Source organism: Macaca nemestrina, chromosome 19 (genome assembly GCF_043159975.1).
Source record: "Macaca nemestrina isolate mMacNem1 chromosome 19, mMacNem.hap1, whole genome shotgun sequence".
Classification (NCBI taxonomy): domain Eukaryota; kingdom Metazoa; phylum Chordata; class Mammalia; order Primates; family Cercopithecidae; genus Macaca; species Macaca nemestrina.
This window is the reverse complement of record NC_092143.1, coordinates 45,339,334-45,355,778: the sequence shown is the minus strand read 5'-3', so window position 1 is coordinate 45,355,778 and position 16,445 is coordinate 45,339,334. Positions and strand designations below refer to the sequence as shown.

The window sequence follows — 16,445 nt, the reverse complement described above, 5'->3', positions numbered from 1 at the left end:
CATAAGCTCAGATATCAGCTGATGGGTTAGGCAACTCATCTTTCACACATGGGACAGGAGCTACCTATAAAGAACAGGTCACACCCACCCCCAATTTCTCCCACTGGAATATCATCCAATGTCAAGTTTCCAGCAACTGAGAGCTGCACTTTTTGGTGAAACAATGGCTCTTCTCTGTGATCTCCTTTCAAAAGGCAGCTCCCTCTGGGAAAATAAACAAGCTGTTATCAGTCACCAATCATTTGTCGTGAGCTAATTCCTTGGCGAATCTCCTCTGGCTCCTTGCTCTAGAGTGATACTGGGCCCCTTCCAAGGAGGGAAATGATTAGAATTGATTACAGGGACTAAGTGGTCTTGCTAATTGTGTAGTTTTGCCCACCACTGAGGCAGCATAACTGCGGTAGGGGCAACAGAGTTTCCAAGTGTACATGAGCACACCTGGGAGCCTTCAGGGACAGAAACACTGAAGGTGGGATTGATGGACAAAGGCGTCAGAAGATGTAGGAGGAAAGAGTAGGGAAGGCTGAAGAGAAAGGTGGGTGGGTGGGAAGGAGAGAGGAAATTTAAAGTTATGTGAAGTAAAGGCATCGCTACCTCCTCTCCTCAAATGAACCTGAGTCCACCCACAACATCCTGCTCAGATTATTTTTGCCACTGCAGCCTCCAAATGGCCATGATCCCAAGAATCGAGCCAGCCTGGATTGGCCTCAGAGAGAGGCCTTCACTGGAATTCCAGGGCTTTCCCTGACCTCACCAAGGAAGAGGTGGCAGAGGAAGGAGACAGAGCAGTCATCTGCAAATCTCTTCACCCTGGTGAGCTCCCTTGGCCTCACTTTACTGCAACAACAACTCTGTACTTAGCATCCACTGTGTGCTGTGGGCCAGGTCTGACCTCAGAGATGGTACATCCACTGCCCCTAATACTCACAACAGCCAGCCACAGATAGGCATCCTTTCCCTATTTCAGGCATGAGGAAACTGAGGCTCAGGAGAATGAAGCAGATAGCCCAAGGCTGGGTTTGCCTCAAACTTGCCTAGCTCTTTCCCCACTGCTTCCACAGCCTCCCCAGAACACCCATGTGATGGTTGGGGAAACAGGGGGAACACCCAACACAACTGCAATGAGGCTAGCAACAGAAGCAAGCTCTCCCACCCCATCTTTAGGGTCTTTCTTGATTTCTCTTTCCTAAAGGTCATGAACAAGATGCCTGAAGTGGTCATGCCATGGGGGAGAATGCCAAGTTCCCACATTGGCCCCTGGGGGCCCAGCCTTTCTCCAGCCTGGGTCCTCTAGTCCACAGTGCCCAGCATCCTTCCCTCTCTGCCCACCCCTGAGGTAAGAAAGATGCTGCTGCTGCTTCCCAGTGTCTTTCTGTTCTGCTCTCTTCTCAAAGCTCAAGGGTGGGGGAGGACCATAATCCCTCCAAGGTGGCTCTTCAACTCCCTGCTGTACAGTCCCAGGAGTCTAACAGGTGTCCATGCATGTTAGTGAATGAGGATGGGCCAGATACTCAGGAACCAAATACACTAGGCATTGCTGTGCCCTCCCAGTGGCTCTGCTGGGATTCCCCGGTCCCCCGCCCCCTTACCCAGAGTGAGGCTCCTGATGGCTGAGGCCCCAGGACCAGCATCAGCTCAACTTTAACAGGGCAGGGAAGACAAGGGAACATGGGAACTGGGAGGGCAGGGATGAGTGGGGCACATTGCTGTAACTTACATTGCCCTTTTCAAACAGGTCTGTGTTATTCCTGCAGTTGTAGAGCAGCCGTTCCCCTGTGTCCCCCACGTCACCAAAAAGGCAGAGATAGACGTTGGCATCGGTCCCAGCACCTTCAAGTTCACCTGTGCACACAGTCACACGGTACCGGGCCACTGGCAGGCAGAGAGAGGGACACCATTGCTGACAGCCCCCTGCTTCCTATCCCTAGCCCTGCGGCTCCCACTTCTAAGCTTTGATTCCTCCTCTCCTTCTAGTTCTTATCTGGGCTGACCTTCCCTCTTCCTCCCAACTATCTAAATCCTACCACACACCAATCAAGAGCTGAGTCATCCCCAAGTCTCTTGGCCTAGGCCCTTGGTCCTTATAGGTATATGGATTCCATTTAAAGCCATGGGATCAAATGAGACAGACAAGAGTTTCCCAATCCTGTCAATTATCAGTATCCTCTGGGAAACTTTTAGAAGAATTCAGATTCCTGAGCCTAGCTTCAGACTTCTTAAATCTGAATTTCCAGAGCTCAGTCTACTAAACTTGAATTGCTTCCAAGTTTTCCTGGAGAACTTTGATGGAGCTGGCCAGTTTGCCCTCAATTCCATCCATCCCAGTAAACCCTTTTGCCTTAGGCTGTTCTCCAACTTCTATGTGTTCTCAAGAAAGATAACTTTTCTCCATGAACAAGAATTGTGTCTTCTTCTTTTCAGAACTCCCACTGATAATGACATGCCATGAAGCAGAGAGAAAGGCATGAAATGCAGTCACTGTGGGAAGGACAGCAGCTTTTTCCCATGTTGAAAATGTACTGTGGAGGGGGCAGACCTGCATCCCTTCACGCCCAGCCCTCCTTCTCACTTAAAATAAGCTGAAAAGTAAAATGCATCCATTCATTCACTTATTCACCCCAAATCGGTTTAATGTTAATGGTACCCCAAAACAAATCGGTTTACTGAAGCCTAGTAGGTGTCAGGCACCATTAACAGTACAGGAATTCCGATATTAGAGTTAAGAGTAAAAGTAGAGAGGAGCAACGGAAAGTAAAATCACAAATTATGAACAAGAAAATGTTTTTGTTATATCTGTAACTAAGATAATACAGTGGAGGGACGTCTTGGAGTGGTAAGGAGTGGAGTGAGGGAATATAAATTATTTAGAGATGCAGAAAAGGTGACTGCAAGGAGGTAATGTGTGACCTATAAAGTTAGAGAATTCTGGCAAGTGCAAAGGCCCCTGTGTGGACATGCCCAGTGTATGTTCCAGGAACAGGGAGAAGGCCAATATGGCTGGAGTAGAAGGAATGGGAAGGTATATGAGATGAGGCCCAGAGGTGGACAGGAGCTGGATACATGGGGTGTAGCAGGTCAAGGTAAGAAGTGTGGCTTCCTTTTTATTTTTAATTTTAATTTCTGTACAGCGGAAAGCCATTGGAGTGCTTCAAGCAAGGAAGTAACTTGATCTGGTCTATGTTTTAAAGAGTACTCTAGCTGCCAAGAAGAACTGATTATACAGAAAGAAGGAGTAGAATCAAAGAGGTCAGTTAGCAGAATAATTATAGTAGTCTAGAAGAGAGGATACTAGAATTATAGTAGTCTAGACGCCTAGGACTGGAGGTGCAACAGAAGTGGAGAAAAGTCAACAGATTAGCAATATAGTTTGGATGCTAAGTCTAAAATATACTATTTTGGACACAATAGTTCTTGGTGATGGATCAGATAGGTAATTGCGGAAAAGAGAGAAGTTGTAGGTGACTCCTAGGTTTTTGGCTTGGGCAATTAGGTGGATAGAGTTGCCACTAAGGATTAGGGGAGTCTTGGGAGAAGGACAGGTTTGGAAATGGAAATCAATGGTTCTCTTCTGTTCATTATACATTTGAGCTGTCTATTAGATGTTCAAAAACAGAGGTCAAGATGGCAGCTGAATATGTCTGGAGGGTCAGGATTGGTGACATGACTTTGGTCATCATAGGTATATGGAGTCCATTTAAAGCTATGGGATCAAATGAAATATCCTATGGTGAAGATATAGACAAGGACTGAAAGACTATTTGAGGAAATAATGGCCAAAACTTCCCAAATTTGATTTTAAAAGCATTAATATACATATTCAACATGTTCAACAAACTCCAAGTTATGATAAATGCAGAGATCTACACCTAGACATATTATAGTCAAACTGTTGAGAGCCAAAGACGAAGAGAGAATCTTGAAAAGAGTAGCACAAAAGTAACTCATCACCTATAATGGAAGCTCAATACAATAACAGCTGACTTCTCATCAGAAACTATAGAGGCCAGAAGGCAGTGGGATGATATATTCAGTGTGCAGATCATTAACCAAGAATTTTAAATCCACAAAAACTACCTTTCAAGGATTAAGAAGAAATTAGGGCATTCCCAGAATATAAAACACTACAAGAATTAATCACTAGCAGATCTGCCAAGAAATATTAAAGAAACCTTCATGTTAGACATTAAACAGTAACTCGAAATCACCTCATAGAATAAATAGTACCAGAAAAAGCAGTGACATAAGGAAATACATAGAAAATGTGCAAATATTTTTTGTTTGTCAATCTTTTCTTCTCATATCTCATATAAATGACAACTGCATAAAGCAGTAAATATAGAGCTGCACCACTAGTGAGCTTATAATATGTAAAGATGCAATTTATATTACAATAATAGCATGAAGGAAGGGGAAGAGCACAAACCTATATTGGAACAAAGTTTTTGTATACTACTGAAATTAAGTTAATATTAATCTGAACTAGATTATTTTAAATTAAAATGGTAATTGTAATTTTCTGGGCAACCACTAAGAAAATCACCCCAAAAATATGATAAAAGAAAACAATGAGGGAACAAAAATGTAAAATATATAAAAGCAGTAAAGAAAGCAGTGAGAATATAAAAATATGTAAGACATATAAGCAGTAAGAAACAAAAAAGATATCACATACAAAATATAGTTAGCAAAATGGCAAATGTCAATCTGAACATATCAGTAATTGCTTTAAATGTATTACATTAAATCTAATTAGTCTAAACATTTCCATCAAAAGCCAGAGTGTGGTGGCCACTCTGCAGAAACAGGGTGAATCCACCCACCCCAAATTTGCTCAGATATCAAGGCTGATGATACTACACATGCACCAAGAGCAAGATTCTATTATTTACATAATGAGGAGTTATTTGGAGAGATTGGTGGGCTCTTGAGCAGGTCCAGTAATAGCCTGGGACAGCAGGGAGATTAGGATTTTATGGTAGTTAGGGAGTGAGACTGAGGTGGTGGTTCCTTTGAATGGTCAGGGCTTGTATGGCTTAAACTTTCCACCAGTGTTAAGGAAGGATGATGAGGCTTTCTTATCAGCTGGCCTATATATGAGGCAAAAAGGAAGAGGGGAGTGGTGTAGTTTGAAACCTGCCAGTAGTCAAACATGAAAAAGAAATCAGACTCTATTACACAGAGATTGGCAAAATGGATAATGGATCTAACTATCTTCTATCAACAAAATACACATTTTTCTATTCAAAGACATAAATAGGTTAAAAATAAAAAGGTTACCAATAAAATTGGCTCAAGAAAAAATATACAATCTAAATAGACATATAAAAAGTGAAAAGATTGATTAAACTGCTAGAAGAAAACAGGAAATTCTTCACAATGTTAGGCTGGGCAAGAATTGTTTAAATAAGACTTCAAAAGCATAGGCAGAAAAAGCAAAAACAGACAAATAATATTACATCAAACTTTTGCCCAAACAAAAAATTTTGCACAGCAAAGAAAACTATTAGTAGAACAAAGATACAACATACATAATAGAAGAAAATATTTGCAAATTATACATCTGACAAGAGGTTAATATTCAAATATATAAGAAAAACAACTCAACAGCAAAAACAAACAAGCAAACAAATAACTCGATTAAGAAATTGGCTAACTACCTTAACAGACATTTCTCAAAAGAAGACACAAATGGTTTAACAGATAGATGAAAAAACAGTTCAACATCACTAATCATCAGGGAAATGCAAATCAAAACCAAAATGAAACATACCATCTTTCTCTAGTTAGAATGGCTATCATCAAAAACACAAAAGAAGTGTTGGCAAGGATGCAGAGAAAAGGGAACACTTGCACACTATGGGTAAGAATGTGAACTAGTATGGCCATTATGAAAAACAGTATGGAGGTTCCTCAAAAAAGTTAAAAATAGAAGAACCATATGATCAATAATACCATTACTGGGTATATATCCAAAAGACATGAAATCAGTATGTTGACGAGATATCTGTACTCTCATGTTTATTGCATCATCCCTACTTACAATAGCCAAGATATAGAATCAACCTAAGTGTCCAATAATGGATGAATGGATAAAGAAAATAGGTATACATACACAATGCAATACGATTCAGCCACGAAAAAGAGGAATAAAATCCTGTCACTTGCAACAACATAGACCAACCTGGAGGACATCATGTTAAGTGAAATAAGTCCGATGCAGAAAGACCAATACCACGTGATTTCACCCATGTGGAATATTAAAAAAAAAAAAGAGAGAGAGAGAAGTTGACGTCTTAGAGGCAGGGAATCGAATAATATTTTTACCAGAGTAGTTACAAGAGACTGGGGAAAGGATGGGGAGGAGAGGATGGGGAGAAGTTGATCAATGGGTACAAAGTTACAATTAAATGAGAGGAATAAGTTCTGATGTTCTATTATACAGTATAATGACCATAGTTAACAATAAAGACTTGTATATAACAAAATAGCTAGAAGAAATGCTTTTGAACATTCTCACCATAAAGAAATGACAAATGCATGAGGTGATGGATAGGCAAAAAACCCTGATTGGATCATGATACAACATATATTTGTTTCAAAACATTAAATTGTACCCCATAAATACATACAATTACAATATGCCCATTAAAAATAAAATTCCAAATATTTTAAGTGAAAAGATGAATTCATAATTAAAAACACCTAGCCACAAAGAAAAGCCTATGCCCAGATGTTTTTACTAGTGAATTATACCAAACACTCAGAGAAGAAATAATACTAATACTTCTCCAACTCTTCCAAAAATAGAAGAGGAGGGAACACTTCTCAACTCATTTTCTGAGGCCAGCATTACCCTGGTACCAAAACTGACAAAATCATAAGAAAACTACAGACCAATATCTCTTACGAATATGAATACAAAAATATTCAACAAAGTATTCACAAAAAGAATTCAGTGACATATCAAAAGAATTATACAACATGACAATGTAGGATTTATCCCAGAGATACAAATTGGTTTAACTGCTGAAAATCAATTAATGTAATTTATCAAATTAATTGAATAAAAAGCAAAAATCACATGATTATCTCAATAAATGTAGAAAAAGCATTTGACAAAATCTAACACCCTTTCATGATTTAAAAAAAACCATCAACAAACTAGGAATGAAAGGGAAATTTGTCAACCCATAAATGTTATCTATAAAACACCTACAGCTAACATCATAGTCAATCATGAAAGACTGGTCTGGACACTTTCCCCTTAAGATCAGAAACAAGTCATCTCTTCTATTCAATGTGGTGCTGGAGATTTCAGCCAAGGCAAGTAGGCAAGCAAATATATAAAAAGATCTAAATTGGAAAGGAAGAAGTATCTTATTTATGGGTGACATAGCCATGTATTTATAAAATCATAAGGAATTCACTAAAAAACTATTAGAATAAATGACTTCAGCAAAGTTGTAGAGTACAAGATCAATATACCAAAATTGATTATATTTCTATCCTTTTGCAATGAATAGTCTGAAAGTGAAATTAAGAAAACAGTTATATTTGCAATAGCATCAAAAAGAATAAAATATTTAGAAGTAAATTTAAGAAAATAAGTGAAAAACATACACTCTGAAAACCACAAAATATTTTTTAAAGAAAATAAAGATCTAAATAAATGGAAAAACATCTCATGTTCATGAATTGGAAGACCTAACATTATTAAGATGGCAATACTCCCCAAACTGGTCTGTAGATTCGACGCAGCCCCTAACAGAACTCAGCTGACTTATTTGTAGAAATTGACAATCTGATTCTAAAATTCATGTGGGACTGCAAGGGACCCAGAATAGCCAAAACAACCCTGAGAATGAATAATCAAGGAGAAGAACAAGTGTTGACAAGGATGTAGAAAAATTGGAACTCTCATACATTACTAATAAGAATTTAAAATGGTACAGCTATTTTGATAAATAGTTTGGCAGTTTCTCAAAAAGTTAACCAAAGAGCTACCAAATGACCCAGCAAATTCACTCTTAGGTGTATGCCCAAGAGAATTAAAAATATGTCTGCATAAAAACTTGTACATGGATGTTTATGGCAGCATTATTTATAATAACTGAAAAATAGAAACAATATAAATGCTCTTTAACAGTTGAATTTGGTACATCCATACAATGGACTATGATTCAGCAATAAAAAGAACAGAGTATTGATACATGCTACTATATGGACGAATCTTGAAAACACTGTGTTAATTGAAATAAACTAAATTTAAAAGGCCATGTATTGTATGACTCTCTATATACGAAATATCCAGATTAGGCCAATCTATGGAGACAAAAAGTAGATTAGTGGTTGTCAGAGGCGGAGGGGTAAAGCGGGGAAATGGGTATGACTGCTGACAGGTATAGGGTTTCTTTTTGGGGGAGATGAAAATCTTCTGGAATTTGATAGTGGTGAGGGATGCATGATTTTATTAATATATTAAAAACCATTGACTTGTACACTTTAAATGGGTAAATTGTATGGCACATGAATCATATCTCAATATAGCTGTTGTTTTTTGTTTTTGTTGTTTGTTTCTGAGAAGGAGTTTCATTCTTGTTGCCCAGGCTGGGGTGCAATGGCGTGATCTCGGCTCACTGCAACCTGTGCCTCCTGGGTTCAAGCAACTCTCTTGCCTCAGCCTCCCGAGTAACTGGGATTACAGGTACCTGCGACCATGCCCGACTAATTTTTTTGTATTTTTAGTAGAGACGGGGTTTCACCATGTTGGCCAGACTGGTCTTGAACTCCTGACCTCAGGTGATCCACCCATCTCGGACTCCCAAAGTGCTGGGATTACAGGCATGAGCTACCGTGTCCCACCATAGCTGTTGTTTTTAAAAATGGACATGATTCATTTGTAGTTCATCTAAAATGAAGACAGAGTATACCTAGAATGAGACAAATCACCAGGGAGTTGAATTCAGTGTACAAATTATTTTTTCAGTAATATGACCATTTCATTTGGAGATATGCAGACATCTGAAAAATTAATTTGACCATGAAACATATGAGTACACGAAGATAGAGTGTCTGTTGCAAAAACACTTGTTAGAAGAACAGTCAAAGAACAACTGATGGTACATAGAGGCCTGCCTTGAGCAAAGCTGGGATAGGTAGACATTTAAACCAAGAGTTAAGATTGAGGAGAAATCTCCTGCCTACCAATATTGTCTCCTAGTAGGGCCACAGCACCTGAAATTTAACCATCATTGTCTTCTCTAATCAACTCTTTTAAAATTCAAATGCTAAATGCTTTCAATCTTCAGCCTTTGTATAAATGAAGTTGGTTCTTTTGTGTGAAGCTCTCAATGGTCCAATGTGTCAACAGTGAGAGGAATGAACAGCTGAAGACTGAAGGTGGAAACATGACACAGCAGGGAAGGAAAGCTCTCAACACCACGCTGGGGCTGGCTTCACTCTTAATTATGATGAAGGCCAGTTCCGCCTTTTTAGCTATAACTTTTAGGCAATTTCCAGAAGCAAAGTAATAAGGGAATTTAGAAATCCTTTTGCCTGGGAATTCCTATCCCTTTGGTTCTGAGCTCTGAGGTCCCTTTGGTAGGAAGTTCTCAAGGGTCTTGATTTTTCTCTAGTCACCCCTCTGAAACACCCTAGCCATGGATGTCCCAAGCTCCTTCCTGGCAAGAAGTCTGTGGACAATTAAAAAGAGTTATATTGTTAGACACTAGTAGTGAAAGACTTTAAAGAGATGGGTAAGTACAGAGCCTCTGGTACTTTAATTTAAAAATTACAGCTCTTATTAATGAGAAGCTATGATTTTCTGCACTCGAGTCCAGTGGCCTCTTGCCCACTCATCACTGGTGTGTAATCACTTCTCTCGGAAGTATAGTGGAGAACACGGATCTCATTTATTTTACTCTCATGTAGCTCCTGAGGGACAGCCAAGGTGGAGATAAATTGTGAGCTGGCATGTGTATTGTCCATATCTCCCAGTCTGTGCTAATCAGAACAATCACTCCCAAAAGCCTCTTGGCTCTCAGACATGGCATTAATTGCTTATTTGACTGGCCCTTAATTTGTAAGTAAACCAGAGATACACAACTTCAAACTCAGAGAATTGATTTTAAATTGGTATTTACTCATTTTACATGAGTCCAACACTCTCCTCTTAAGGGACTTCCAGGACATCTTCACACATTACACATTTCACACTGGTATCAGCTGGGAAAATGAAGCATTGTCACCAGCTCTATTTACTGTTACAAAGCATTCCAACCAGAAAAGGAGATATGAGAACTTGTAGAGGTCAGTGAGGACACAGGGGTGTTCCAAGCATAAGATAAATGTTTGTGGGCCATAAAGAGCAGTTGAGAGAAAGAAATTCAAGTTTGTTTGGGCTCTGAAATACAGCCAGGGACCACCAGAAGACATCAAACTGCCTTATAGCCAAACAGACCGCCCTTCAATCCATACTATCCATATCCATACTATCACCAGAATTATTTTTCTCCTTGAAATGGTTTTTTTAATAGCATCATGGAAGACAACAAAAAAATACCAGCTAGGATAGCCCCACAACTGTACACTGTTAAAAATGTTTACAAGCACATTTTATACATGTAAACTGTAGAGATGCTCTTCCTTGCCATCTCCTCCACCTCCTGACATGGTCTCTCCTTGTCTGTCAAATCCCTCCACATAGAAGACCTAGCTCAAATGTCACTTCATCTGCAAAGTTTGTCCCAACTTTCTGGACAGGAAGCTTATCTCACCACTGTGTTTCCACAGCATTCACATTTCAAGACCTGCCAGTTCCACCTTCAAAATATTTCTTGAATTTATCTTCTACTCTCTGGTCTCCTCTCTCTATCTGATTTCAGAACCTCTTTTCTTCCCCACTGGAGGTCTGATTGTAGGTTTGTCCCTCTGATCCATCCTCCACCCATCTATGTCAGCCCCTGACAGACCAGGAAAAATGTGGGGGGTGGGGGAAGAAGTGACAGGTCGAGGGTGAGGTGAAGTGTACCAAGGTCACAAAAGTGCTGGGAGTGCAGGAGCTTGAGTCAGAGGGTGGGGCATGGGTTCAAAGAAGGGGCAGTTTCATGGGATGATTCCAAATTAGGTGGCAGGGAAGGGCTGGCTAAGTGGGGTGGGCACAGGCCAACAAAGTGGATGAGTGTTGGAGGCTGAAAGAATGACGGTCATGATCCACTCAGTATACCACTGGAGGCTATATGAGCAAACAGCAAACTGTTATGAATGCAGGTTGTTGGTAAACTGACAAACTGTGTCTGCCACCCAGAAGGAATGCTGAGGGCAGTCACACCCCAGGAGCGTGACTTGTGATTAGGCACATCTGAAGCCTGTTAGCAATAATGTGAACCTGCGATCAATCAAGCGGCAGACCAATTGTTACCTCCTCCTCCCTGCTCTTTTTACCCAATAAATACGAAGGGCTGTGGAAGCTCAAGGCCCTTACTTGACAGAAGCAAGGAGTCTCCAGGCCCCTTCTTTAAAACAGATTCTTTTGTTTTTTGTTTTCATTTATCGTTCATCCCCCTTCGTTCAGTCCTGTAGTACCCATCACAGGTGAGCACCAGGATGCAGGTGAGTGGGTGTTCTACACAGACACTGAAAGAAGTAGACAAAGCCTCCTAAGGTTTAGTATGCATACAAATTACTTGGCATGCTTGACAAAATGCATATTACCAGGAATAGCCCTCAAAGTCTCTAATCAGCATAGCTGGTGGTGGGCCTAGGAATCTGTATTTTGATAAACACTTCAGGTAGTTTTGATACAGATGGACGCTTGACTGTACTTTAGGAGATGTTGTTGGTTATAAGCTGAATTGTGCCCATAACCCCAATTTTATTTATTGAAGTCCTAACTCCCCAATAACTCAGAATGTATTTGGAGATAGGGCCTTTAAAGGAGTAATTAAAGTAAAAAGAGGTCATATGGGTGGGGCCTAATCCATTATGACTGGTGTCCTTATGAGAAGAGGGGGTTAGGACCCAGACATGTATACACACAGAGGAAAGAGGACATAAGAAGATGACTGTCTGCAAGTCAAGGAGAGAGGCCTCAGAAGAAAGCAAACCTGCCAACACCTTCATCTTGGACTTCTAGCTTCCAGACTGTGAGACAATAAATGTCTGTTATTTAAGCCACCCTGTCTGTGGGACTTTGTTTCAGCAACCCTAGCAAACTAATGCACTGTCCCAGGATTATGGCAGGGCATGGTGTCTAGACACTAACCAAGGGATGCATGACACCATCTTTTGTGAAAGAGGGGAAGGGCCAGAGACCAACAGAAATGGCACTGGGCTGGGGTAGAAGGTAATACTGGGAAGAAGTGTGGTGCACGCAAGGATCTGAACATGCAGAGGGAGTCAGGAGAACACCCCCTTCCATGTGGCCCACAGTTCATGAGGAGGGAAAATAAGGTTCTTAGGGGAAAGTCATGCTTTACTCAAGGCAAAGAGGGGGTGGAAGTAAAGAACATTCCAGACATTACAAATTAAAATAGATTTCTCTTTAGAAAACCTTATCAAAATGGCAATCTACAGGTTGTTTTAAAAATTTAACTAAACAAAAAAGGTTTCACCAACTAGGGGAAGGGGACAAGTGTAGAGAACACAACACAATTTTGGAAGCTGGAGAGCAGTTAGAAAAGTGGTAAATGCATTGACACAGTGGTTCTCAGTGTGGCTCCCCAACAGCAGCGTGGATATTACCTGTAAATGTGTTAGACAAGCAGATCCTTGGGTCCCACTCCAGACTAACTGAATTAGAAACTCTGCAAGTGGAACCCAGCAATCTGTATTTTAACAAGCCCTCCTGGGGATGATGCATGCTGAGGTTTGAGAATCACTGACTTACCATACCAGAGAGGATTGATCAGAGCTGTCAGTCACAAAATTCAAAAAGGAATGCTACCAAAAGGCTCAAGAGTGACAGTGCCAGATAATGTAGCAATAGAGACTGAGAATCTAAAATCACGAGAGTTAGTTAGAAGGGTTTCAAAAGCAGTTAGGGCCCAAGACCTCTCCCCAGTTCTTTATACCTACAGGCTCAATTCTAGCATGCAAAGCAAACAGATCAGGTCTAAGAACAGGTGTATTTCTGCCTTGGTGGACTACACATTAGGTTAGTGCAAAAGCAATTGCAATTTTTGCCGTTATCTTTAATATTATATTAAGTTCCAATTTTGGGAATGGGTTATATGTTATCATGATATTTAGAGAGATGATTGCCTTGTTCCCAAAGCAGTTATTACTGAATGCAAAAAGGCAGGGTGATGTTTTGGTATAGCCACTGAAGCAGGAAGCAAGAGACCTTATTCTAGATTTAACTCTGTCTGTAACTAACTGTGTAACCATGGCAAGAACGTCCTCAGCTCCTTATCTGCATCAGGATATTTTAAGGGCCTTTGCACACAAATATTCTACAGTCATATATTTAATTAAGAATGAAGGAGAACCATAAAATAAAAGAAACATGATGCTAATTACAAGCATTGCCTAATTAAACTAACAGACGGAATGATCTCTTTTTAGATACTTGCTGTTTGACGTTTCTATGTTTATGAGTATTTAACTCTGATCAAACTATTTCAACAAATATATACAGAGTTTCTACTGGGTGTGCAAATGCAGTGTTTATAAATATCACACAATCACCTGTGAAATGACATTATGGAGATATTTAGAAGGTCTACTGGAACTATGGGTGACATTGTTTTCTACATATTTTTACATTTTTGTAATTTTGCAATACTATTTTCCTGCTTAAAATTTAAGGACTGCCACAAGGATAGCAAATGGGTTAAGTATCTTAAGTGCCAATTCTGATCAATTGTTAATGTCTGTTTGGAATTCTTTATTGAGGGCTACAAAGCTCATTTCAGACTCATGGGAGAGAATGTTTTGATCACTTAGTAATGTCTGCCACGTGAAAAAGACAAGGCATGTGCTCTGTATTTGGCAGTACTGTGCTTCTATAACCTAGAGGCAAAATGACTTCTTCCCTTTGGCTATTTGAATGTGGCTCCTGGATTCCACATTTAAAGCTTAGTCCTTCTCCTACTATCCTTAATTAGAGACAGAATACTTATTAGCTATCAGCCAACTGTGGCTACAGGAACCCAGATCTAGCTTTTCTTTTGGGGAACATTTCATGCACCATTTGAGGGGAGCAAGAGGATATCTCCTTTCAAGGAGGCTGTGGAGAAGTATTTTTCAGGACAGATGCTTCTCATCCCCTCAGAGCCAATAAGAAGACCCATACATCTTCCCTCCCTCCCCACCACACCAATCACGGTAGAGCTCTGGTATCATGACTTGGAGATGACTTTTCCAAGCCAGTCTTGAGTCAAGGACCTTCCAAATCCACTCTGGCACTCTAAGGGGCCTGAAGATGCATAGCAGACAAGACTCTCAGCTCATTGGTCAGGCCCACTGGGACACCAAGCAGGAGTTCCATTGCCTCCCAGGATGGAGAGCCCATCAGTACTTACTGCCCATGATCCTGCGCACTGTTGGGCCTTCTGCAGTCATTTCCCTCACTATCTCATTGTCATCCTCATTGGCATCCAGCCAGCGGTTGCAATTAAAGTTATACTTGTCCTTGTTCAGAGTGTTCATCAGGGTCATCTGGAATGAAGTTCTGGGGTGAGCAAGTGGGTGCACCAGGGATGTTCACCGATGCCCTGGAGTCCCCATTCTGCTATCTCATTGCAGAGAAGCCAAGACTATTTCCTGGAGAAAATCCTTATGGCAGGCAGAGGGCTGGATTAGTATTTGTTCGTGGTTTCCTGGATACCCACACTTGCCTAGCAACCAGATGACTAGGGCAGAATGCAAGCCCCCGCAAACACCTGAGTGTTTTCTTAATCTACTTTGGAAGTCCCTCCCCATCAGGAAGTCCCTGGGGCCTGTATCCAAATTCAGGTCTCGCCGTAACACTTTTCAGTCCCCATTCACAATTAATACAGAGGCAAATTTATGTGACAGGGTCATTGAAAGGGACCATCCTTGTTCCTTTCCCAACAACCCCCCAAACCCCAAGATGGTGCATCTCACCCTTTCTAAATGCCATCCAGAACCAGAACTCCTTTTATCATGCCATACTCGAATCTTATAAAACCTGCCAACATCCGGGAGCTCAATCTATGGTGAGAAATAAAAACATTTGAGTGGGCATAACTGAAAAAACATGTTTATTCTTATAGCTGACCCACTCTCAGGAGGGAACCTGCTTTGGGCTCTTTCTTCAGCAGTGAGGATGGGTTTGCTTTAATCAAGCCACCCTCACATACTTTATCTTCTTATGACCCTTGTAACCAGGAGCACGTGAGGGCAGGACAGCCACATACAGCAAGGGTTCAGTCTGGGCCAGTGAAACTGAACAAAAATAACTGCCCCACAGTGGGATTCAGACTAAAGAAGATCCTCCAAGCAATAAACTTCCAGTAACAAAATCTATAGGGCAGCCCTGCAAATTAGCACAGGCCCACAGCCCCAGGACTCTACTGGGCAGTGAAACAGACAAAAAGATCAATAAGAAGTTGTGCCCTTTCTCTGGGGGCTCACAGTCTAGCAGAAAAGATAAATACATAAAGAGCAATGAACTGAGTGGTGTAACAGGGGTACAAATGGGGTGCTGAGAGGAGAGCCTCAAATTACAAATTATTCCTACCTAAAGGTTGAAATAGCAATTCTATTAGGGTAAAAAAAATCCTTGCTCTAGTTTTATGCATAATAGAAAGTTTTAAAGCTGAATTTTTTAAAAAAGTTCTAAAATTCACACTTTTGATTAAATTTGATCCTTACTCTCTCAATCAGTCCATATTGGGCAGTCTGACACTAAGCATGCTCAGGGTCTCTGTTCTGCAGTGATTCTCCAACTCCTGAATGGCTTAAACCATTCCATACTTGCTTCTTTGCCCAGCCTTGGTTCTGGACTGTTGGATTCAGATGAATGGGCCAGATCGATATTGTACCCCATTCGATACATTGCTTATAAATCATCAAATTTGTCTCCCTTGCAGGGACCTAAAATCTCCATTGTACCTTTTTGCCTTCAAACTTGGTCCAAAACCTGGCTTAGAGAACCAGAATCCCCAGGACAAATGCCCTACATCCTTTCCTCCTTTCTCCCTCCCACCCCATCACACTCCTCTCCTACCCTAAACTTCTCAATTATGCCAGGTTTGAACCACTTGTTGTTGGGATTCAGGAGAATCTCATCTGTCCGTCCTTTCTGCCCATAAATCTGGATGAAGATGGGAGAGTTGGTACCAGCTTTCTTTAGGTCAGTCGTCCAGACCCACAGGGACCAAGGGAATTCTGCAAGACAGATCAAGTTGCACCATAAACTTCAGGAAGTGAAGAGATTTTCATATTACCACAGGGAAGAAGGAAAAATCCAAAATGATCAG

The 16,445-nt window shown here is 40.8% G+C and overlaps 1 protein-coding gene across 6 annotated transcripts in view; it reads right to left on the bottom strand.

The window, feature by feature from the left end:
* The window catches only part of LOC105499623 (lipoxygenase homology PLAT domains 1), a 183,781-nt gene that overhangs the window by 103,314 nt on the left and 64,022 nt on the right, over positions 1-16,445 (bottom strand). For 5 of the 6 annotated variants that reach the window (XM_011772351.3, XM_011772341.3, XM_071085420.1 and 2 more), the window contains 4 exons: positions 16,193-16,353; positions 15,088-15,174; positions 14,523-14,658; positions 1,718-1,872 (listed from right to left, as the gene is read on the bottom strand). In XM_011772351.3, coding sequence (XP_011770653.2) covers positions 1,718-1,872; positions 14,523-14,658; positions 15,088-15,174; positions 16,193-16,353 — 539 coding nt within the window. Of the gene's footprint in view, positions 1-1,717; positions 1,873-14,522; positions 14,659-15,087; positions 15,175-16,192; positions 16,354-16,445 lie in introns of those variants that run through there. The other variant, XM_011772360.2, reaches the window with a different exon arrangement.